This window comes from Crocodylus porosus, unplaced genomic scaffold, assembly GCF_001723895.1.
Source record: "Crocodylus porosus isolate Cpor-Errol unplaced genomic scaffold, CroPor_comp1, whole genome shotgun sequence".
In the NCBI taxonomy this organism is placed as follows: domain Eukaryota; kingdom Metazoa; phylum Chordata; order Crocodylia; family Crocodylidae; genus Crocodylus; species Crocodylus porosus.
In genome coordinates, this window is record NW_017728947.1 from 43070578 (window position 1) to 43096023 (window position 25446).

A 25446-nucleotide genomic window follows, 5' to 3' on the forward strand; every position below is an offset into this window, starting at 1 on the left:
TCATTTGACCCCAGTACTCTTTCCTGCCAAGGCAGGGGGTCGGACTAGGTGATCTGCTCAGGTCCCTTCCAACCCTACCAACTATGAAACTATCTTGTTTAGAATATTTGTATTAGAACTGACCCGTACTTGCTTGCAATAGATTCTAACACCTCACGTGGTATGTACTGACTGCAACACAACAGAATTACTGAACTTGTTAGAAATCTAAGTATTCAAAATACCTATCCTGTTAAAGCTCATTTTGGACTTCTAGGCTCTTCCATCCCCATGAGCTACAGAGAAAGGGGGGGTGGGAAAATCAAGTCTCTACACAGCCACCAGATCATATTTTAAATGGTCTGGAGAAGTAGAAACCTCACTTCCCTCTGTAAATGCACAAGGAGTAAGAAAGGGATAATGGAGAAAACACCTCTAATGTTAAAATGGGACATTAAAGTGCATTTCTGTTCTGAAGGACTTTAAAAATAACCGCCTGGGGTTCCGTGTTTATTGTTCATCTCCAAATCAGCTGTGCTCTGTTCACAAGTACAAAGATGTGTCAAGCTGTCTAACTAATAGCATTATGCACTCACCTTAAGATCAGATAATCAAGCCAGGATCTTCCTGGGATGAGCTTCATTACCAATAATAAACATTCTACAAATTTTGTTTTGAATTAGAACTGAACACCATGGAGTGTGCACAGTATAATTCAGGGTGGATTGCACAGGTGCAATCATTAGCAAAGTGTGACCTTATAATCATCCCTAAAAATATATTATTATATGGAGCTAGAAGGCAATCCAACTTCTCCCAGAGCTGTCTGTGCTGGTTCTAAGAGGACTAAGAGGAATAAAAATACACCGAAAGCACATCATACCTATTTGCTAACACTACCAGCAGAAGAGAGAGCAGGTTTATTACAGGCCTTTTTATTTCCCCATAAAGGTATGCTGCAGAAAAGGACCACATTTTGAGAGACTGTTTCCTGCAGCAGTCTGAAGAAATGTACTGTCTCCTTCAGGGACAGAATGAAGCCTGCTACAAAACCCCATGCGTGTTAACAAAAAGGTCCCCTATCCCTCCATAAGGTTAGGGTATTTAAGCAGAAAGAGGAAGCTAAATAAAAAAGAAAAGGAACTAGAAGATACGCAAACTTCAATAGGTAGAGAAGTCTCTCTCAGCCTCTAGGGGACTAGCCTGACTGGGTTCAGATACTTGTTTGCTGAATAAGATGAGGGGGACCTATGCCAAGGACCTCAGGTAAAGACCTTTGGAACTTCTATTAAACCTGCTCTTTTAGCAAGACATTAGAAAGGGGAAATGTGCCCTTACTTGGCCCTTCACACTGCCTATGACTTCAAAGGCCTTTCTCACTGATGGAAGAGAGTACCTATCAGTCCTTCCACATATGCACCCCAAATAATCTTCCCTGATCCAGAGACATGCCAATGGAGAAGAGAGAACTGTTCCATAAAACCACTCCAGTCAAGATCTCATACTCTGACAGAGTCCTCAAACAACACCAAAAAAGGGCGAGCGAAAAGCTAACGAGTCTGAAATGTGAAACATATGAAAAAAAATTCAGTCTTACCAGATGAATTTCTCCTTTTTTCTGTGATCCATAAGTTCAAGGAAGCAAAAAACAAAAACAAAAATACAACACAAAAAAACAACCCAGTAACAGCAGCTCCTTGCAAGGCAATACTTGTAAGGCAATTTATAACACCTGCTCTCTCATTTGTACAATCTCTACTAGCTATTTGTATTAACATAAATCCAAGGAACCCTAGTCATGGACTAAGACCCACGATATTAATCTCTTTTTGGAAGAGAAGAGTAACAGCCCATGACCCAGAGAACTTACAGTCCAAGTGTACAAGAGACATATGGAAGCAGACAGATGGAGAAGTAGGTGGAAACCATGAGTAAAAAATACTGGTACAATGTGAAACAAGAACGGTCACTATAATTAAAAACAGTGGTCTCTGTAGATCAGTATTCTTCTGCTGACAAGTGTTTACATTGCCATCATTAAAAGGAGAGCCTTATGGAAGGATCCCAAAGAGGGAAAAAAAAAAGAGTTTTGAAAACGCTGACAGAGATCTCCTCCCAAATACAAGAGACAGTAAAGGAAGAAAGCACAAAGATACTTGCTTGTAAATGCAACAAACGTATTGGGGAGGCTAGCATCATGGGCCAATTACTTGCTGGGTTCAGCCTTCTGATAGTGAAAGAAAGATCTGCTATGTATGGGGTCAACTCACAGATCCATCATGCTCAGTGTCCTGTGTCACACAAAATGGATGCAGAGTGTGAAAGGGACAGGGCATGTCTAGAATTTTCACTCCAGGGTCCTCTCCCATTGCAAGTAGAAAAGGAATAGGATTTTAAGGGCCTTGAAATGAGATAAGCTGTTGATGCCTCACGCAATAGGAGAGAGTCAGTGATACGATGCAAAGTTGTATGCCATGGTCAAAGCAAGAGTTTTCAAAACAATGATTTTTCCAGCAGCGTTTTGAATAGATACCAATTGGTGCAAGATTGCCTCTGTCAAGGCCAAAGAAAAGGATGATGCGGTAACTAAAGATGGCTACTTGACTCAATCATCCTCTAGCCAAAGTTAGTCCATCAGTTGGATGAGCATCATTAGTCAACAGCAGACTTAATATTGTTAGCCTGACTGTATCTTCTGTACAAGTATTTAATAAGACTATGACAAAAAAACCCCCAAAACAGATGGAGCCCCTAGACTAACACCAAAACAGTTTCTGTCCACAGGGCAAAATGCTGTTTTTATCACCACAGAAGCCAAATTAACCAAGTAACTGAGGTACATATGGGTTGCACAGATGCTTGCAGTGAATGGAACCTAATTACTAAGGCAGATGGCACAGAGTAACAGAGACTGAGTTAGCAGAGGTGCTCACTGTGAACCCTGGGGGCAATGTCAGCAGTGCAGAATCCAGCACCAAGCAGTGACCACCTTCTCTAACAAAGGCTATTTCATGGCATTCTCTCTAAACAGCCAGCAGTCCTGGTGAGCTGACTAAGAACCTAAAGAAGAACGAACCAAAAGCTGCATTCCAACATTTGCTTTTGACTGCACTATAAAGCTCACTGAATGGTATAAGGAAAGAAATTGGTGAGCACTGGAAAGTCCTTTTTAACAACTTCCAGGCATCTAACCTATCTGGTCATGCAGGTAAGTGAGCAATGAGTTTCTGGTGAAAGACTGTCTCTCTTCAGAATGGAGATTCTCCAACTTCAAGCATCCCTACCACCTCCTATTTTTCCTTCTCTATAGAAAAACTCTCTTCCTGATGAAGAAGGACTGGACCATATGCCTGGAGATAATGAAAGGATCATTAAAGTGACACTAGGTACACCTCTGTTCTGGGCTGGGGGGTGATGCACTGAACTTGCAGGCCCCAGGAACAGTAACATTTCTCTTTCCACATCCTAGTGTTTATGCCCATAGTATTTCAAGTTGGGCTAATTTCTGCCATTAATGTGAGAAACTCACCAGTCAGCACACATTTAAAAAAAAAAAAATTGTACAGTAGAAGCCAGACAATTTGTAGTGTAAGAGTAAGGTTCCTTGCAAAGATGATTTCCAAGCCAGATGTGAATTATTTACCAACACAGCAAATAGCTGCAAGGGATCACTGACATACTCCAGTCAATTGCTCCAGCTTTATTTCAGAGGGCTCCATTTCTCCAATCAGCTGTGCAGAACCATAGCTGTATACCAGCTGAGTGGGCAAGTGGGCCCTTTTAAGTAAAACTGGAAGCAAACAGCTGCACAACTCATTTTTCATTCAGCAACCAGTTGCAAAATAAGCAGCAATCTGTCTTGCATAAATGTCTTGGAGATTGTGTTAAGAACATATAGAGAAAAGACTTAACAGCCAGCCTGATCTTTGTGAATTTCAGTTGCTGACACCTCCAGAGATACTGGCAGATCCTTCCCTCTGTGTCATAAGATTCTTTGAATGTTGAAACACTCTCAAAATGATCCACATTCACCTCACTCCAGATCCTTGGTCATTCAAGCCAAATACCACAAAGATAAATTATAAAAATCTAAGTAAAAATCAATTCGAACTAGATCCTTTGAAGTACAGCTAGATTTTTAAAGCTCCACTACAAAAAAAGTCTGCTTTCTCTCCACATGTGGTTTATTTTAGTTCTATTTGTCTCTATTCCTTTTTCCACCTTTCTTTCTAGGAGAAAACTAGCAGTCCCTCTTGCTGAAGCATCAGAAGATCCTGCAGCTTGCTCACAGCCACAAGTGGCTGGTAACAGCAGATACCCATTTCCCCATGATCACTCTAGAAATTTCAAGACAGCTGTTAGTGTGAAAGAGTCCAGTTGTCTAGCACCGCCAATAAATCTTCTAAGCACCACAATGTTCTTACTTCAAATCCAGTTAATGGATCTATGCATTCTGAAGGGAATAAAGAGCTGTTGTTATTAAAATAAAAATTAATTTTCTTAAAAAAAAAAAAAAACAAAAAGCCCACATACACACACAAAACCTCAGCCTTTCCTTTCAACAGATGTTTGTAAATCCAAGCAGTCATAAAACCCCCCAGACCCTAAAACCCTCAAAGTTCCATATGGCCAGTGATGGAACTTTTGTTAAAAATTATGTTTAAAGCTGAAAACAGCATTTGATGTTTTTCCCCCCCACAGTAACATATGTCTGGAGTAGTTGTCCTTTCTGATATGCATTACAGGAATTCAACATGGAAAAGATGCATTAGATTCCATCCCCCAAACCACCAAGGCTAGAATTAATCTTTGCAGGCATTCTGCAAAATTTCATCCACTTAACACTCAGGCATTTTAAATCAGTGGAGAATCTTCCATTTCTTATACTACACCTAATAATTGACAATTTAGAAAGTTCCCCACATTCAATTTCTTTGCTGACCATATATTCCTAACATTTAACCTCCTGGTAATTCAATTCTTTGAGCCTCCCTTTAGCTACTTGCTCAAATAATTTTACATGTCAACATCTTTCTGGTTTTCAGCTGGTCAAGACATTTGACAGCATCTTAGATGAAGTTTCTAAGACCCTCATAAAAAGGGGCGCCATCAACTCCATCCTGGTCCACAATGACAAGTCCCAATGCAATGCTATTTTGGGACAGCATAAGCAAATACATTGGACATTATGGTGCATCATTAGCCCAATCACATTCTGCCATGTTCTCACCCATTAGTCTTTCCCAGGTATCTCCCTCCCATTGAGTTCTAGGGCTTCAAAATATATTGCTAGAGTTTTATTAAGCTTGTATTTTTCCTAAGATAAACTAAAGAGAGTGAAATGTCAGTATAAAACTCCAGCAGACTTGCAAGCATTAGTTATAGCGAAATTTCATTAAACGAAGGTTAGGCAATTTTTGAAACTGTGCGCCCCAAAGGATCAAATCCTGCGAGTGCAGGACGGTCAGCAGATGACCTGAAGATGACCAGAATGTGAAAACCAAGTCAGAAACAAAGTAGATGCATGTATTTCCTACAACATTTTAACAGGCAGAAAACAAATCCTGCAATGCAGGGCTGTCCAACTTCTGAGTGGTGAGGGGCTGCAGGAACCCCAGGTCATGTACTATGCAGCCGAGTCACCAACTGTGTGGGCCACATGCCAAGGCATGAACCCTGCTCTCCCTCCCTCCCCCCCAAAACATACTGCATGGGTCTGTGTACCCTGGCCACACCACACTGGCCCCTGACATATGAGCAAACCAGTGCTGCACCACATGGGCCCCTGCTTGCATGGACTTGCTGTGCTATGAAGGCATGCTACATGTGTAGTTGCACTGTTATGCAGACCCTCTCTGCCTTTCATGCACCACCCTCAACCCCCACTGCAAAGTAGGCAACTCCTGCTGTATCACATCAGCACTGATACCGTGCAGGGTCCCCAGATCCTTCTGGTCATGGGTTCCCTAGGCCCCACAGATAAAGCTGCTCCTCCCTACCCCCGGGGTGGAAGGCAGCAGAAGCTGGAGGAAGGAGGAGCAGCACAGGGACTCTAGTGACAGCAGTAAAAGGGAAAGGCAGAAGCAACGCTTGATCCAGGAACCCAGGGGCCAACTAAACAAACCTGATGTAATGTACAATCCTGATTCAATATATGAAACTGGTTATCACCACCTGCAGGACTGACGCTACTTGTACATGCAATTCCTTCTAAGAAATGTTGGACTGTGTCTGCATACTTCAAGATGTTGTCTGGGAAACGGTTCTTAGTGTCTATTAAACAGAATGCATGTTCACTTTCTGAAGTTTCATCTGCTGCTTCTGCCCCATTCTGCATTTTTACATCAATAATTTTATCAACAATGGAACAGTCAAGCACCTCAAATGTCACCAGACTACCATCTTCAATACTGATGTCATCTGGAGTGACGTTCCATGAGGAACACCAGTTTGCTCACGGAACATGGCCCTCACTCTTGTTCTGGTGACGGTTTATCATCTTATTGTGGAGATTCACTGCACACTGAACCAAAAAGAAAAACTACTTCTTCAGGAATCAGGGTGTCCACACAGAGAATTATATTACTATAACAGTGTAACAGCTGAAGTATACAGTTAGGTTTTCCCTATGTGGACAAGCACTAAATCCCTTTTCCTTTTTCTCATCACTGGCAGCTGATGAAATTCTCAACTTGGTATCATCTGCAGTAACATGCAGGTTTACGCTCTTCCAGAGTAAAAAAAACAAACAAATCAAATTCCTGCAGAAACTCTCACAGAGACTTACTAGATATTTAACCACTTGTGGGCCTTTATTTTAAGGGACCTTTCTATAAGCCTTCAATTCATGCAATAGTTTCAGAGGTTTTGAGAGAAGCTATACCAGAGAAATTTACATCTGCTGAATTCTCCTCATTCACTAGCTTTGCTAAATCTATCCAAAAGTGATCATGTTTGTCACGACTTACTCTTTAAAAACCTACAATGCTGTTTATTGCTCATGATGCTATTCCCCTCTTCTGACAGATTCTGTGGGTCACACCATGCCATCTGTTGCTTTCTTTGTATGCTGAATGGTAACCACAGAGATCAGTCGTTTCTCTTTCTTTCTTCTTTCTTTTTAAATAAGCTGCCATATTTGCATTTTCAAATCCCCTAAAAAAATTTTAACCCCCCCCACCAAAAAAAAACAAAAACAAAAAAATACTAACCAAAAACCCACCTTCCAATTCCTCTCTGGGCTAAGTAGCACTACAGGTGTTTCTCTTTTAATGTCAATGATTCATGATTCTTCAGAAATAACAGTCAGTAGAGAGACAAATTTAATCAGACTAATTGACTTAATCTAATTTACCGATGGGCCTGTTTGCTGTCTAGTATTCCTCACCCCAAAATGGTTTTTGAGCTCTTATTATGCTTACCATAGTCAGCAGCAGTAATTTACCCTTCCTTTTGGCTGTCCTTATTTCTTCCCTCCAGGGTCTGCCAGTGTCTTCCCATTTGGCTGGCTCCCTTGTTTCCTTCTTTACCCTCAGGTCTTTGAGCCATATCCTTAAAAACAGTCTCCTTGTTTCCTGAATCTGCTTAGCTGTAGAATTACATTCTACTGCACTTATGGATTCTCTAGCCTTCTCTTGTATTTATATACTGCACTATGTCATATCATCTTTACTCATTAGCGTCTTAATTTCCCCAAGATTTGCTTTCCTGAAATCAGATATCCCCCCTCTACCACATGCTATGTGTCTCTATCCCTTACTGTGGATTACTGTTACTGACTATGAGCCATATTGGGCATTTTTACACATGTTCCAGGAGGCACATGGGAAGGGGGAGTGAGGGCGGTGCTTTAATTAGAGAGCCACGCTAATTAAAAGTGCCCGAACATCATGTGCATCAGTGTCCCCAGCGCTGAAAAATGGTAGCGCAGAGCTTTGAACTAAAGCTCAAACTAGCTTTAGTTTAAAGTGCCCCACCACCATTTTTCAGCTCAGAGATGCTGACACACATGATGCAGGAGGCTGTTGGAGAGTGTTAATTTCTGTGCTCCAGCAGACTTGATTAATCAGTACATCGGAGTCAGCTCCCTGCATGTCTATAGGAACCCATTATTATCACTTCCTCAATCAAAAGTGAAGTAGCAGATCCAAACCAGAAGAAGCCACCTTGAATTGAACACCGACAAGTGCAAAGTGATGCACCTGGGGAGGAACAACTGGCACCATACCTATAGGCTGGGGAACTCTCTTCTTGTCAGTACAGATTTGAAAAAGGTTGAACATGAACACGGGCTGGCAGTGTGCGGACACAGTCAGGAAGGCCAACCACACCTTGTCATGCATCCACAGATGCATCTCAAGCAGGTCCAAGGAGGTGATCCTCCCCCTCTGTGCAGCACTGGTCAAGCCGTAGCTGGAGTACTGTGTCCAGTTCTGGGCACCGCACTTCAGGAGGGATGTAGACAACATGGAGAGGGTCCAGAGGAGGGCCACTCGCATGATCAGGGGGGAGCAAGGCAGGCCCTACAAGGAGAGGCTATGGGACCTGGCCTCCACAAGAGAAGGCTGAGGGGGGATCTAGTGGCCTGTTACAAACTAGTTGGGGGGTGATCAGCAGGCATTAGGGAAGTCCCTGTTCCTCTGCGCACTGCCAGGAGCGACCAGGAATAACATTCGCAAACTGGTAGAGGGAAGATTTAGGCTAGATACCAGGAGGCGCTACTTCACAGTCAGGGCAGCTAGGATCTGGAATCAACTTCCAAGAGAAGTGGTGCTGGCTCCTACCCTGGGGTTCTTTAAGAGGAGGTTAGATGTACACCTTGCTGGGGTCGTTTGACCCCAGTACTCTTTCCTGCCATGGCAGGGGGTCAGACTAGATGATCTACTCAGGTCCCTTCCGACCCTAGAAACTATGAAACTATGAATTCTCAGATTTGAGGATAAGCTCATGATCCAGAAGATTACTAGTAATCTCAGGTGAACTATGTTTTCCCTATACAGAATCCTATCTTGTGACATGGTTTATTTTAAGTAGGCACGGATGGTGACAAGATATCCAACACCAACCCTCACTACAGGGAGTAACACATTTGGGAAGCAAAACATTCCCTTGTTCGCCTTTGTCCTTCCATACCTGACATGAGCGCTGCACCATAAGTGGGCTAGTCTAGCAGGGGAGGACTAGAGATAAGAACTGGGGAACCCAGAACCACACTTTGGGGCAGGAGCTAGAATCCAAGTTATTGAGTTCAAAGGAGATGTGCAGAAGCAGAGTCCATATCACACCCTGAGCCAGGGACCAAATTACCCAAGCCAGGCAGAGATCCCAAAAACTAGAGTCCAGAAGCAGAACCAAGCAGCATCAGAAACCAAGAAACCAAAGAGCTCAAAACACAGACAGGTTCACCACAGGAGATCTTGTGGCATAACTGATGGTTGGCCTGCAGTCTTCTGCCATAGGTGGACTCAATGGGGAGGCTGCTATACCCAGCAGTCTAACAGGAGACCCTAATAGTGGTCAGCTGGTTCATAAACCAGAGTCGGGTGGGGTTGCCAGTCAGAGCCTCTGGCAGGTTTGACCCATGGGCCAGTTAGTCCACACTGGGCTGCCTGTTAGGTCCCAGACACCTGATCTTATACACCACTCAATTCAACAAAGGTTAGCATGGATGAGAGCTGTCAAAAGGCCAGAGTGCATGCACATCTCCAAACTAAATTCCAATCAAGGGTGAGCTCACCTACCAGCATTATTCGTAGAAAGGGCAATACATTTCTCACACAACTATAATGCTTCTAGCTGTGAAACTGGAGTGCATTTGCATTGCATTTAGTCCTCCTTACCTGGCTGGGTCAGGGTAGATAGGATGTTCCCGGGACCCTGCTCCATCATAGCGTGATAATGAAATGAGGGAAGACTCCAGCAGCCTCCTAAAAGGAAAAATAAAACTATTCATCAGCAACAAAAAGGCTACACAGCATCCTCCCTGTATGCTTGCTTTCCTGTAGCTTATTATTTAACATTATGGGTATGCATGGAGCTGTACATACAAACAGGGCCAGCAACAGCTGACAGTAATTCTGTTTTCTGTTGCTAGATAAAGATTCGAAGGGTGGGGAGGGAGGGTGTGTGTGTGTGTGTCCACACTACAGAATGGATGTAGACAAACTGGACAGTCCAGCAGAGAACAACAAAAACGGTTAGGGGGTTGGGGCACATGACTTATGAGAATAGGCTGAAGGAACTGGGCTTATTTAGTCTGGAAAAGAGAAGACTGAGAAGTGATTTAATAGTAGCCTTCAACTAACTGAAGAGCAGTTCCAAAGACGGTGGAGCAAGACTGTTCTCAGTGGTGGCAGATGATAGAACAAGGAGTCATGGTCTCAGGTTGCAGCAAGGGAAGTTGAGATTAGAAGATATCAGGAAAAAACTTTTTAACTACGAAGGTAGTGAAGCACCGGAACAGGTTACCCAGAGAGGTCGTGGAATCTCCATCCTTGGAGGCTTTTAAGACCCAGCTAGACAAAGCCATGGCTGGGATGATCCAGTTGTGGATGGTCCCGCTTTGAGCAGGGAGTTGGACTAGATGACTTCCTGAGATCCCTTCTAACCCTAATTTTCTATGATTCTATGAAGCCTGCATGCAAGGTCCCACTATACAGAGTAGAAAACTTTCAAATGGGCTTGAGCCCCTGGTTGGAGATTTCAGGATGACTGTTTCTCCATGGGGGCCAAGCTATCCAAAATTGCCAGGCCTAGAAAAACTGATTCTGTATCTGTGATGATCAGACAGATTTCTGCCTACCCACTCCAAGGACTTTAGATAGAGAATGAAGGAACAAGGAAGAGGGAAAGTTGGTCAGTATTTACACTTTAGCACTTGGTTCCCAGAGTTTCTAATTAATTAAGATCAGACTTCAGCATTCCCTACTACAAAGCTGGCAAAGTCACTATCCAGGCTTACTGGAAAACATCCGACTTTAGCCTTGAGGCTTCACTGTAAGAGATTCTCAAAAGTTAACCGATTCAGTCTCCCCAGCTCTTTAATCAGATGGGGAGAGGCAGATACCAGAACAATCGCACAAAACCTGGGTGCATACCAATACAACCAGACAGTCTGAAGAGCTGAGACTCAAATTGGTGAATTGCAAAAGAGTGTGGACTGAAAGCAAAGTGCATGACAGCTGCACATGATGCACCCTGGCCTCTGAGCACCTGCCTCTCTTCCTTCTGTCACAGAGCTTGGCACAACGCAGATGATTCATTTAAGCCTGTTGCTGCCATTACACTCAAGTGCCCATGATGAGATACAAGCTAAAAATTCAACTCTCAAAGCTTTAAAAGAGCTTCTGAGTCCTGCCAGGAAACTTGGCCAAACATCCCCTTTAAGAAGCATTTTGCTACTGGGGTAGCATACTTGCTGCATTTTCATTCCAATGACTTACTACAAGCATTCAGTTGGAAAAGGACATTTGTGACTAAGGGTTCACCTGCCCCAACTCTCCACGCATTTCATTGCCTTGTAGGACACTACGGACTCCTGCTCTGCATGTGGAGGCAAAGAGCTAGGTCAGATCAACACCCTGCCTTAAACCATACAGTTTTAGTACTTGAGAGAAAATAAGAAGAGAATCTGAAGACAGATCCAGCAGAATATTTCTGATATGGTGTCCAAATCTTTTAAAATTTCACTGCAGACCACAAGAGATATTGTTTCCCTTCCCAGTCATCCAGAATTTCACAGAAATTCTACTGTCCAACAGAAAAGGGTTATTCCAGTGCTACACTTCAAGTCTGAGATTTGACAAACAGCAAGGGATGCCTTTACTAACATTTCCTAGTTACTTTAAGAGAATGGATGGGATGACAGCCTTGCCACCAGCACTGTCCTGAAGCTAGGTGCCTCCCCCAGGATGGAATCCAATGCCCTTCTGCAGAGGCTCTCTGGTAGAAGGCTGCTAGGATATCATTTATCTTTTCAGGGATAGGACAGTGATTAATAAGTCTCTGACTTTTAGAAATGAACTTATATATCAGGTAAGAGGAGCATTTTAAAACCAGACAGGCAGGCTGCGGTGTAAGCTCTCCTTACACAACTCTGACATGCCTCAGTCCTGTGATACTTGCTCATTGAGAGTCCAGGCCTCTATCAATCCTGACTTCACAGAACCCTCTCTCTTGCTTCAGTTACAGCTAGAGGTAATACATACAGATTTAAAGTTAATACAGTAGAATAATCAACACGGCAGTTTTGAGATGTGGACATGGGGTCACTGTCTTGTGAAAGAGGTAACATTTAAAGGCAGCTCTCCAAGGTTGCATGCGATTTAATCTAGCCATTCTGTGGGATGGAAGAAAAGCCAGAAAGGCTGGAAGATGCTGTTGATGTGCGTGTGTTTACTGCCCATTTCTGACCCCCCTCACTCCTCCATTCTCAGAGGCCAAGTCATTAGGCACTGGGAAGTCAACAACAGAAATGAGAGGGGGAGTTGTTTGTTTTTCTAAAAAGGGCTTACACAGAGCTCTCCAAAATTCAGAAGCCTCCAGCCAACCCTGATGGAAATGCTGAAACTGTCACACTGCCAAATGCAACACTGCCTAGTCATAGTGTGGGTGTGTAAATCAGGGAAGGGCCCATTCACCGTTCTGGACCAGTCAGTGATCCCACACCTGTTACTGGCTCCGTTACTGGAAAACAGAGGATGTGGCTGCAGTGCAAGCTTTGCTAAATCTGTTGGGCAGATTTCTTTTTGCTTTGCTGTGTGCCTAGGCCTGATGGTGATTAAGTAAAACACTTACGTTTTCTGAGATAATTGCGTTCTCAAACAAAATTTCTCTTATGTTTTAAAAACTGACAGAGCTGATTTAAATTATTAGAGGAATCCACAAGACTCAGACTTCACATGCTGACAGTTACTGCTGAGTTATACAAGCTCTGGGTTACTTTTCCAGGGCCAGGATCCCTGTGATTTCACCCAAGTCTGCTCCCCAAAAAGCCACTAATACCTCCTGTTTCACAGCATGACCAGATCCATGACACCCAAAAAACAAAACAAACAAACAAACCAGCCTGGATTTTTCCCCATGCTCCTTTAGGGAATATCAGATGACATGCTCAGAGGCTGTACTCAGAGACTCCACTGTAGCCTCTTGAAAACAATTCTGCTTTTTATTTAAAAAAAAAAGCAAACAAACAGCATTCTTCAGGGATCATTATGTTCCTCTGTGAGATAAAGTCCATATCCACAGACAGGGTAATTGAGGTAGCTCTTCTGTCTCAAGCCATATGTATTACCCCCTACCTGCACTCAAAGACTACAGTCAACCCATTGGTGCAAATTCAGCTCAACAGCCCATTCTGGCCAAATGCTACCATTGATTTTAAAATCAAGAACTGGCATTGAGATTTATCTTGTAACTCTGTCCTCTCAGAGTACTAAGACCACCAAGCACTCTGGGTGTCAGACATCAATGCAAATAAAAGACAGGAGCAAAAGCAAGAAAGCAAAGAGCAATCGTGCAGGATCCAGATGGACAACCTTTACTTACTGCTCCAGAGAACAGTAAAGGAAACTCACATCTGGAACCACAAGTAAGAGAAATTAATTTTATTAGTCAAAATAACTGTTCCAGACTAAGGCCTTGTAGACCACATAACAGCTCTGAATGTACTGCCCAGGCCTGATAAATGGTCTCAATAACAGATATGCAATTATAGCCAATAAAACGTCCATGATCTGCAACACTACCACCACCTACAGTCCCCAAGGAAACTGAGATACTAGCTTTTAAAATAATACACTTTTGTATTCTTCAAATTTCAAATCCTGTATCTTAAATCCTTGTCATCACCCATCCTCCAAAACATGCCCAATGCAATTGTGCCTGATTGGAAACAACTGCCTCAGCCAAGCAGACCTAGTCCAGGAGGCAACAAGGACAACTTGTTTTTCTTCTGAATCCAGGGGATCAGGCAGTCTGATGTGCTGTCAATGCTACCAAAGTTATTAGCCATTCTGTCTTAGGTGGGAAAGAGAGGTGACCCATGAAGGAACAGGAGCTGCAGTGAGTTATAGGGAGTGCTACCCATGAAGTGGCAGATCTTTTCATCAAAAGTTGAGGCTGTGAAGAGAGTGGGGAGAAACGCACTTTGCTTCTTTCCTCTTAAAGCCCTTCCCACGATTACACCCAACTCCAGCTTCTCTTCTGGGGCCCAAACACCCATTCTCTGGTGATGCTCAGATTCATAACAGGCTAACACTAGACTTTGCTGAAGCAAATCGCTCCACAATCTCTGTCTAGACAACATGAAATTGTCACAAATGACATCTAAAGTACAATTAGCAGAGAAACTGCAATTTCCACTCTCCTCCCCCGCTCACCAGGAGAATCACACATTAGCATCCTCCAGATTGTCAATCAATGCCTCAGTGATGAAGATTAACTCTGCGCGCACTGGGAGATGCTTCAGTCCCAGTTTGCTAAAATAGGCTGCTTTTTTTTTTTTTTTTTTTTACTACAAGGAGATATAAATTGCCTTCTGTTCAGCAGGACTCTGTTGTGATCTCAGCAGACCTGTAGACACAAGTACCTGTAGACAGGATCTGGAAGTTTCCATGCTACCCCCCTCTTTGGTTACCCTGGGGCTTCAAACAGAAGCAGTAGCTAAGAACAGGGACCTAGAAGTCCAAGTTACAGGGCAACACAATTTAAAAATAAGAGAAAGCAGGAGATAGGGAATAAGGCGAGAAGCAACTTCTCCTCAAGCTGCTCCTGTTTGGAAACGTAGTGATCAAAAGAAGAACAGGGCAAATGAGAAAGCAAAAGAAAATAGGGAGAAGGAAAATTAGGGACGACTGGGCAGCCAAGCATCCCTAGGGTAGTTCCTTGCCTCTAACCCTCCAAGCAGATTGGATTCCCAGCAACTAGCAGAGTTTCTCCAGCTGGGAGCAGCTGAAAGCTATAAGCTACAGTTAAAGGGAAAAAGAGGTAGGATACAATCCCCCTGGTGCTAGGGCAGTTGCCATTAATTCTTCCTATATCTCCCTGCATTGGCAGCAATGCTTCATCTTCAAGGCCACTTGGGACAAGAGTTATTCATCCAGACAGGCTATAGAGAGATGTTCAAATGCAGCAAGTTTAACTTCTTGGGACCAATTTCTAAGAACATGCAATTCTTCAAGCTTTGTAGCCTAATGAAGTCTCAAGCCTACCAGCCCAGCATTCACAGCAATAGTTAGTTAAGTTATTCATACCTTACCAAGCAAATGGCTTCCCTCCCCAGGGAAGATTTTAACTAAAGAGTCATATGCAAGAGACAAGTACTGAGCATGTGACAGATGTGCACCCCAAAGCACACTATTGTTCAGACAGCCTCCCCCTCATCCCCATATAGTGTCAAGCAAACACAGCAAGCAAGCTACAGCAGTCTTATAAGAATGGAAAGTCACCTTAGCCCTAAAACAATCATAACCTGATTCTTCCCTTGAAACTAATCAGGGAAGAAATTCACTCCTAACATTCAGTCTTGCATTCTCCCCAAAGGCAACATGATCCACCAAACCAATAAGGTAATACAGCTGAAACAAGACTATAAGCCAAATCCTTCCCCTTCATTCTGCTCTGCTCGCAGTTACTGGTCAAGTTTCCTGGGTTCTCATCCATATAGATGTGCAGTACCACTCACCTGCAGTTCCACGTTCGAACATTAAAATAAAACAATAACAATGTGAATTTAAGCTAACATTCTTCCCACTACAAAGTCAGGACAAGCTGAATCACCACAAGAAAGACATCACCAGCTTTAACACCAGTACCCACTCAAATGCCATGCCCAATTAACAGAGGATATCATAATTAATTTTTATGGACTTGGAGAGTGGTCTTTCAAATTGTAAATTTATGTCCCATCCACTTCAGAGCTCTCCAAGGGGCAGGCAAAATTTGTTTAGTCAGAAATCCTCACAGTTTCTAAAATGTCTTTGCAAGAGAAAATTCTTCATTTCATAGTAGAGATTTCAGCCCTGTTGTCTAAGGGCACGCAAGCAGGAACCACTGGGTTTGTCCCAGACATGAAGAAAACAGTGACATTTCATAACTCTAGGATCAAAAATAACCCACTTAAGGTTGGCAAAAAGAAAGAGGCAGCCAGGATGCAGCTCTAAAGATACTTTGAAAATAATCTAATTCAGGAGTTGCATTAGTGAAATCTACTCATGAACTTATAAGATAACGTTTCCAGTCTATCTATTATTTCAGCTTCTGCATGGTTAGAAATATCTAACACAAGTCCGGCACTAGGACTGGATTAGTATTCAACAGCACTGCTCATAAGCAGAAGATCAGGAAAACAGAAGGGTCATCCAGCAGATAAGGGCACAATTGATTCCATTAGTCTTAAATCATCTCTAATACTTGGCTGTCTAGCCTTGTACTTAAATGTTTTTTCAGTGATGTTAACTCTGAAGACTGACAAGGCAAGTTTGGGAGTTTTCATTTTCTCCTCTCTTTAACTTGAATTTTCCCTGTCACATCTTAACCTTTTGGACTTCTTGTCTACAGTGGCTAATAAGAATTGATGGTTGCTTTTCTTACAGTTTCCCATTCTTGCCTGCCCATTTTCAGCCATTTGTTCAGCTACGCTATAGACAAAAGGCACCCTTCTGTGATAAACATCCCTGCCTTTACATGAAACAGCAGGATATGGCAGGGGTACAGTTCATGGTCCAAAGCTGGTCTCCAGCTGAGCGTTCCTGGCAAGACAATCATGTTCAGAAGCTCTGGAGTGGGATGACAAGGTTTGTAGGAATACCTCTTCCCTGATCATTCCATATGTATTACCCAAAATCTAGCCCTTTGAAGAAGGGGTTGGTTAAGGACAGAATAAAATACATTTTCCACTGGTACAGGGTAAACCTAAAATAAATAAGTTACAAATTTCCAACTCCACAGGAATCAGACAGTGTGCACCAGACTCTCGGCCATCATGGGAGAAAGTCCAGACACAGGGGAGGAGGGCAGGTAGAAATAAATACACTTTGAGGAAGGAAAAGACTAAACTTCGAATTGTAATGTTTCAGAAAAGTAATCCTATGCGGGGGGGGGGGGGGGGTGGATAATTGGATTTTAACTCTTCTCATCAAGAGACAGAGGAAAAAGGAGGACACCAAGCCCCACCCCCTTACCTTATGAAAAACAGCTAATGCTCTGGAATTTGTATCATTTAAGTGAGCTAATGTAATTGTGGTCAGCTTTATCTCAACTGCAGTTCTTTTGGCTCAGCTGTTCACTTCCATTTACTGTCACATGCCACAAAAGCCAGGCAGTGTTTTCAAGAGAGCTCTCAACATAAGGGAGGCAGCGGTCCCAGCAAGGATAAACTCCTCACTTGGTCCCAAAGTCACCCTTATAATCTGTTATTCCACCTGCTGACAAAGGCCATGAATCCGAACAGGAGATGAGGAAGCATTATAGAGAGGTCCCCAACACAAAGCACCCAGAAAGGGATGAATGGACTGGTTCGCAGGCATCTGCAATGGACATGCTATGGGCCAAGAGAAGATCAGACAGTGCTCTTTTTAGTTTGGCAAGAACTCTACTCAGTGAAGACTACCTGAGAATGAGACCTTCCATTTTGCTTCATCAGCACTAGAGTTTCACCAAGCTTGAGGATCAAAAAAGAAGGAACATGAGCAATTGCTATCAAGCAAGTTTCGTACCAGCACTCAGAACTGGACAAGTCCCACAGACAGGTTTGAAGGCACAGGTACTAGGGCTGTGCGAAGCTTTGGTTGCCAATTCAATTCAGGGGAGATTTGGCCCAATTTGGTTGCCAAATCTCCGAATCTGAATCAAATCAGGAGACCCTTTAATCTCTCCAAATCGAATCGGAGCCCTCCAAATCAATTCGGCCATAGATACAGCTTTAAATGTCTTTTCTATATGCCTCAAGGTACCAGGCAGCTCATGAACACTGCGATGCTAAGGAGGATGGAGAGTCCCACAGGAATGTGGGGGGCTCCCCATCACACTTGGCAACAGACCCAGAAGTAGACCAGAAGCACTTCAACCCGGGGGCACCCAGGGTTTCCCCATGGCTAATCACCAAGCCAAGGCAGTGTGGGGGCACCGCCCCACACACTCACCAGCTGACCTGAAAGTAAACCAAAGTGCTTCTGATCCACTTCCCCCTTCTCCACTAAGCATGCAGTGCCCCCCCACCATGCTCCTGTGGGATGCTCCATCTGCCCCACCATCACAGTGTTAATGAGCTGCACCAGTACCTCAAGGTATATAGAAAAAACATTTAAAGCTATGCCTATGGCCAAATCACTGATTCACCGAATCAGCATCAAATCTTCAGATTCAGTAGAATTGAATCGTGGACAGTGATCTGAATCAACAAATCAAATCGCCATCCCCGACTGTGGCCAAATCTGAATTGAATAGGGCCCACTTCGCACACCCCTAACAGGCACTACAAGTCTGCCCCTGGACTTGAATCCTGCAGTTACATCAGGATCTCAACTTTACTTTAAGTAAATAAATTTAAAAAAGAAAGTAAAGGTTTCTATCCTGCTGCCTGTGAAGTAAAGTTTGAAACCCTTACTTGAATATACCCAATAGAGAAATGTTTACACAGTCCTTGAGACACCTTATTACTACAGGTCTGTTGGGCAAGCTGGCCCAGACATCTCAATGGGATGTCAGGTGTATGACTCCCCTTGCTCCATCACCAGCCATTTGTATTGTAGAAGCAGCAGAAGTATTCCAACAGCTCTGTCCTCCCACCCAGCTAGATATACCTCAGTTCCTGGGCAAGCATTGAAAGCCTCCTGCTTCTCCAGAAAATAATGAAGGAAGAATGTAGCTTTTCTAGGAGGGAAGGAGGAATTGTGTTAACCCCTGCTATTCTCCAACAGCGTTCCAAGCCCATGGGGAGTGGAGCAGCTGAAGGCCCAATGCCACAGTGTGCCCAGGACTCCAGACAACCTGTCAGTGGTCCACTGGGCTTCAAGGTTTTGTTTTTTTTTATAACACCAACCAGATTATGGCCCAAATTCCCTCCCACCCCCACCCTTCAAGAACAGAGGGGAAGGGATTTGAAGTCAATGCAATTCAAAAAGAAAAATGAGTCAGTTTCCTCGAAGATAATAAACCCAGTTTATTCAAAGACTTTGGTTCCAGCAGGTGCTTTCTCAAGAAAAGCAGAGGGTGGTCAGTTGCATCATCACAAAAGCAGCCGTTTGGAGCAATCAGTCAAATAAGTATGTAGAAAAGTGTTTAAAATGCATGTTAGTTATTCAACAGACCAGAATGGCTCAATTGGAGAAAGCCAGAGTCATCGCTATTTTGGTTAAACTTGTACTATTGAGTCAGACTGTAAGTTTCTCTCTCTCTTTGCTCCAGGCCCAGAGCCTTGCTGGGCTTGAGGCCTGGGGGTAAATCTGTGTTTGGCTGCCAAGTCTCCAGCCAGGAATTTTGTAACAAGGAGCAAACAATTGAAATCAGGGCAGCTTTGTGCCCAAGCACACTTCATTGTATATGTTTATACAGAGTGTGTGAAAGCAAGTGCAAGTCCCATATGTATAGGAGAGATCACATCTAGCAACTAAGGGCCTGGAATAATCATAAAATCTATAATTCACCAAAACCCCAACTTCTGTTTCTTTCAGACTCCAACATCCTCAGCCCCTTCTAATCCCAAATCTGGAAAGTACATCTGAATGAAAGCAGAGTTGGAATAAGGTTGTAGCCATGGGGGTTCAGGAAATACGTGAGAAGCAAGGATTATTTTGAAGTTATCTTTCATTAAACCAACTGTGTGGAAGCAGACAGCTTAAAGTGAATGATGAAATTAATCTCTACCAAGAGTTCTAGCAATCTGCCTAAAACTTTTGTTTCTTAGCAAAAAACAAACAAACAAACAAACAAACAAAACTGGGAGGGTTTTTTGGTACCTCCTCCAAGCTGAGCAAACAACCAGGTTTATGAAATGTAATTTCTAAGCTAAGCAGCCAAGAATTCCAAGTCAGCTATTGATCATGGTTTAACAGGTCTCCATCCCAGAAAATACTGCAAGTTCCTAAACCTATGGATTTGTGAGGCGTTATAAGAGAAAGCCAAATTGGAAAGCAGGAGCAACTGCTCTGGATCTAGAGAGAGAGTTTGAATGTCTGGACTTTACTCAGACAGGGCTAAGAAGGTGCTAGGAAAGTAAGGCAAAACTGGCATCTGCACCATATAGGAGAAAGCCAGTCTAAAGGCTGCCTGCACATATTCAAATGATCTGGGAGGGTTCTCCAATGTTTGTATTCCTAGTAGAAAAACTTTCCCAAAGATGCCTGAACATGCATTTAAATGCTGAGCTCTCTAAAGAGTAAAGATCTTGCAGTGCTGCACAGCCAGGGGGCCCCTGTGCACAAATCTCAGTATGCTCCCTCAGGCTAGGGACAGACATTCAAAAAGCCTGAGCCTGAATTGATTCAATCTTTGCAGGGTAGTCTAATCTGGCTAGGCTAAATCAGTTTGTAACTGCACAGACATCCTCTCTGGACTGAAAAAAATGCCAGTGCATGCCTGCAGTGGCTCAGGCTAGAAGCCAGAGAGCACTACAGCAGCCCTCCCTACCCTTCCACAAGGCCAAGGGGGGCATGGCCAGCCCCTGGCAGGAAGCTGCGATTAGGGAGGGGTTGTCCCCCCCCTTGATAACAGAGCATTTATCAGCTCTGTTGTCAGCATTTAGCACCCCATCAGAAAACAAAGCCTCACTCATTAGTTCAAGCTCTTCTTAAACAGCTTTTTCCAAAGGAAGAAACGCAGGGACATTATCAGCTCACATGCTGATTAGCTCCAAAAGCCCTAAGCAGACACTGTCCTATCTGCTTTACACAGCATTAGCTAGCATACCACATGCTGGCTACAGTCAGTGATGTGGGAGAGAGGAGGAAGGGATCTCTGCTTAAGCAGTGGGGGAGTGGGGGTGGAACAGGGAAGCAAGCAGACCCTGCTATGCTTGCAAGTCTCTGCCAGAGCTGCAGCCAGGGAGCAGAGGGAAGGAGCCAACCTTGCTGTGGAGCAGAGAGCCCCATCCAGGCCACAGAGCATGCTGGGATGCTGGGGGAGTCTGGTTTAACTTAAACCAGCAAGTGGTCTGGGACAGGCATTTCATAAACCAGTTTGACCCAAATGAGTTAAGTCTGATACTGCATTCAACCAGGTTTATCTTAAACTGGTTTTGGCCACTTTCAGACTGGTTTGTGTATACTGAATGTCTGTTCTGTTACAGGTTTAAACCAGCTTCTGATCACTTAAGCCAGTTTATGTGTAATGTCTGTCCCTAGCCTCAATCTGCCCAGAAACAAATGGCAGCACTATACAGGGCAATCCTGATAGCTGCTCCAGCTGAGCAGGGAGCCAAACATGCCCCCTGTACAATTCCACCCTGTGCTGCAGGAAGAGACAGGCTGATGCCAAGCAGCTGAGGCAAGCCACAGTCCAGTGAACAACATACAGTACAATCGCAACTTATGCAGGGGTTATGTTCCGAAGTCGGCGCATATAGTTGAAGTCGCATATAGCTGAAATCTCCAGGCTTCAGTGCCAAACAGCTGCCACCGCCAGGCGTGGACAAGACAGGCTTGGTGCTGCACAGCCCATGCGTGCAGTCCAACAGCTGTGCAACAGCACGCACTTTTTGCCCCTCTCATCCTCCGCCGCCTCGTCCCACCAGGGCAGCCAGCTGAGCGTGAGCCCCTCAGCCATGCCGGTGTGTGCAGGCAATACCACACGGCGCTGCATGGCACCACACTATGCCTTGGCCAGTACCCGGCAGCCAGCCCCAGCAGCCGAGCACGTAAAGCTGAATTTGTGTAAGTTAAATACACATAAGTTGTGACTGTACTGTACTCTCTCCCAGGAAGTGATTTAATCCTCTCTCCTGGGAGTTATTTAACTCTGGTTGTTCCCAGGTTATTTTTCTCCTGCAGCAGCCATCTTTTCCCTGAGAGATAAATCCTGAACATCTGTACACTGTCTCCCAGGAAGTAATTTAACCTTCTCTTCTGGGGGTGATTTAACCCTTGCTGTTCCTGGGTTATTGTTCTCCTGGAGCAGCCATTTTTGGCTGGGAGAAAAATCCTGAATATCTGTACACTGATGGTTTCTCCTTGGAGAGCAGCAACTCTGCCAAGAGAAACTGAATGTCTGTATTAAGCCTAGGAGAGTCAGAGAAGGAATAACTTTTGAGAGGAGTAAGCCATGTCTCTTTCCTTATCCTTTTCTGTAATAAAGTTAGAATGAATAATCTATTTTCATGAAACTGTGGATACATCAAGCAGGCCATTTGTTTCAATTCAGTCTTCCCACTTATAACAAGCTTCGTTTTTGGTAAATATTAGTGTTGTAGTATAATTTTGTATACCTCCTCAAGGAAGAAAAAAGAACTCCATAGCCTCTAAGTAGAGGTGCTGAGAAGTAAGGAGTTGCTGGAAGCTATATCACTATCTTGGACAAGGAGCTTGGAGGCCAAAAAGGGTCCACCTGGAACAAGTTGCATTGTCATCAAGCTGCATCAGACAAATAAAGATGACCTGACTTAATAAAAATGAGAGCAATGAGGACACACAAATGCTCAAGCATGTTTTCCATATGTAGAAATGGACATGTGTATGTATCTACATTTAATTTGGGAAAGGTTCCTTTTGCTCATCTTCCATGAATGAAGACGGTGTGTTAGAAGTTCAAATATGATGTGAGAAGTTGTATTTCGTGTTACACAGAGCTTGACCAAGAGCAAAGGATCATACTTTCAAATATTATCACTACCAAGATACAGCTTTAAGTGCCATGTCTCTATGGAGCACAATAGAGTCTGCTTCCTGAGAGGGCAACATGGATCATTCTGTATCACGTTAATTTGGTCTGAGCAGGTGAGGGCATACCTGCCAAATCACAAGATGTGATGTTTACACACTACAGCCCCCTCTCTGGACCCAAATCTAGGCAGAGTAGTCTAAGCATTCTCCCAGATTTGGTGACAGGCTGTACACACTTCATTCACACACATTCAGAACAGTTCTGCAACAGCAGCAGTCACCTTTGTGAGTCACTATGGGAGGGAGGGTGCAAGCATCAGTCTTCCCCCACCAACCCTCCGTAAGAAGAATCAAAATAAAAGGGCAACAGCAACATTACATTATTCCTAAAATAGGAAACTACAGTGGGTGCAGGGCAACTTGCGTAAGAAGGAGTCTCACAAAAGAAGTGTGAGTCAAAAATGAAACAAGGGGAGAGAGCAGGTCTGCCTGGCTTTCGTCAGCAATGATGCCAAAACATGGACAGGGGGTGGACTGAGCCTGGACTAGCCTCTAGAGCATGCTAGCATTTCTCTCGCAGTCCTGCTCGCCTTTGCAGAATCATTAGCTGTGGCATACAGTGTCTCAAAGGAGTCAAAGGAAAACAAAGACTCATATCCCAAAGACTCTAGAGAGCTCAATGAACTCTGGCAACGTGGGACTTCAACAGTTACAAGGCTTGGGGAAAAAGGTTACTTCTAAGCATAAAATCTGATGGCCGAGGAGAGCTGTAGGCCTTGAATTAATTACAGTGCTAAATCAAAAAAGTGTAATGAAATAAGAAAGTGGATGCAAAGCTAAAAAACAGAGAGTCAGGTATGTGACTGCAGATCAAGCAAGCATTTCAAAATACCGTGTTTGGCTCTTGCCTGTACCATGTCTGTTTATACACTAGGTTCTTAAGAGGCAAGGATTATTTTATTCTGTGTATTATTTATTACCACCATACTTATGGCAAAGCTCATATGTAAATAGAAGCTTCCACATCCCAACTCAGTACCCAGCATAGTCTGGAACTAGCAGCTCTGCAAAAATAAAGCCCCCATTCCCCTAAACAGGGCGCTGACTTGAAAGTCTAGTGATTATTTAGGTATTTAGGTAGAGCAATTATAATCTCTTCACAGTTAAAGCTGGATCTAAGGTTCCATTATTAATTCTATTTTACTCTTGCCTTTACAAAAATCAATTAGAAAAGAAAAAAAAGATAAAGGCCTTACAAGACAAAGGCTAAGTCAGAATTTTCCAGCCAAATCTGATGAAGATAAACATTTATAAACAGTGTTTCAAGCAAAGAGATCTGTAGGCCCCCACTTGCACCACACGCCAGCCATGGGGTATAGTAACCGCTGGCACTGCCAGGAGTCAAAGCACAATCTGTAGGCATTCAAGGACTAGCCATTTTAAAAGGTTACCTACTACAAAGGAAGGGGGCTAGTCTTTCAAAAGAAAAGCCAGGCAGGGGAGAAGAGCTAATCAAGAAGCAGCAAACTAGCCAGCAAACAAAATTAGGCTCAGATAAATGCAGCTGCTCAGGGAAGAGGAGGGGTATGAAGCAAGCTAAAAATAGAAACCTTAAAGAAAGATACTTAGCTGACAGACAAAAAGCTGAGGAGAAAGCAATGGGAAAATCAAGTGATTCCACAAAGAGGTGAGCATATAGTTTGATAGGAACGGGAAAAAAATGAACTTTTGATACGGTTCTTGCCACAGGGCTCTGTCCTCTCTCCATCTGCATGTAAATATATTTTTTTTTAAAAAATCAACTACCTTCTCTATGCTGATGACTAGGATCAACCTCTATTTCTGACCAGTTTCTTTTTGCCCAGATTAAAACCTCAAACTGTCTGACATTTCCTCTTTGACTCAATTGCTATTGTCCATCTCAACAGCACTACAACAGCTTTTAGTCTCCCACTACCATCCTACCAGTTACTCAGGCCTGTAAACTGAGTATCTTTAACTTTTTCTGTCCAGGTCCTCACATCCAGGGTCTGTCAAAACCCTGCAAATTTTCACAATATAAGATCTCCCATACAGCCACCCCTAATCCTCTGTGCAGCTAAAACTCATCAGGCTCATCTCCTGGCAGATTGCTGCAACATCCTTCTTTCCAGCTTTGTAAAATCAAATCTTGTCCCCGCTTATATCCATGAAGAATGCTGCTACACAAATTCTCCCAGTCCACTACTCCATGTTGCCCCCTTTTGAAAAGTTCCACCAGCCTTGTAAGGTATTAGCTACCTGTTTTCAATTGCATGGCCCTTCACAACCTATCCCATCATCTCTCATCTTCTATTCACTATCAAAATGTCAGTTCCTGCCTCCATTGCCTACCTGTTAAACTTCCAAACCATTATCTTTTGTGCTTTTTCCCCTATAATGTTCCCAAGGTTTGGAAACACACCTCATACATATCTACAAAAAGATACCCCATTATGCTACTACAAATCCTTCCATAAACCCTTTTCCAAGATACCCACCAGAAAGCTCAATTACAGATGTGGCTGCTGGTGCACTAAGACCACTTCCTTTTACAATAATCAACTGTCTTGCTGTTCCCTGTACCCTTCTGTTTGTCTGCATCCATCCATTATTATTCAACTTGGACTAAATTCCG

General features: G+C 43.5%; 1 protein-coding gene across 6 annotated transcripts in view; it reads right to left on the reverse strand.

Moving 5' to 3' along the window:
• The window catches only part of AMBRA1 (autophagy and beclin 1 regulator 1), a 182808-nt gene that overhangs the window by 122535 nt on the left and 34827 nt on the right, over window positions 1-25446 (reverse strand). For all 6 annotated transcript variants that reach the window (XM_019551610.1, XM_019551609.1, XM_019551608.1 and 3 more), the window contains one exon: window positions 9819-9905. In XM_019551610.1, coding sequence (XP_019407155.1) covers window positions 9819-9905 — 87 coding nt within the window. The remainder of the gene's footprint in view (window positions 1-9818; window positions 9906-25446) is intronic.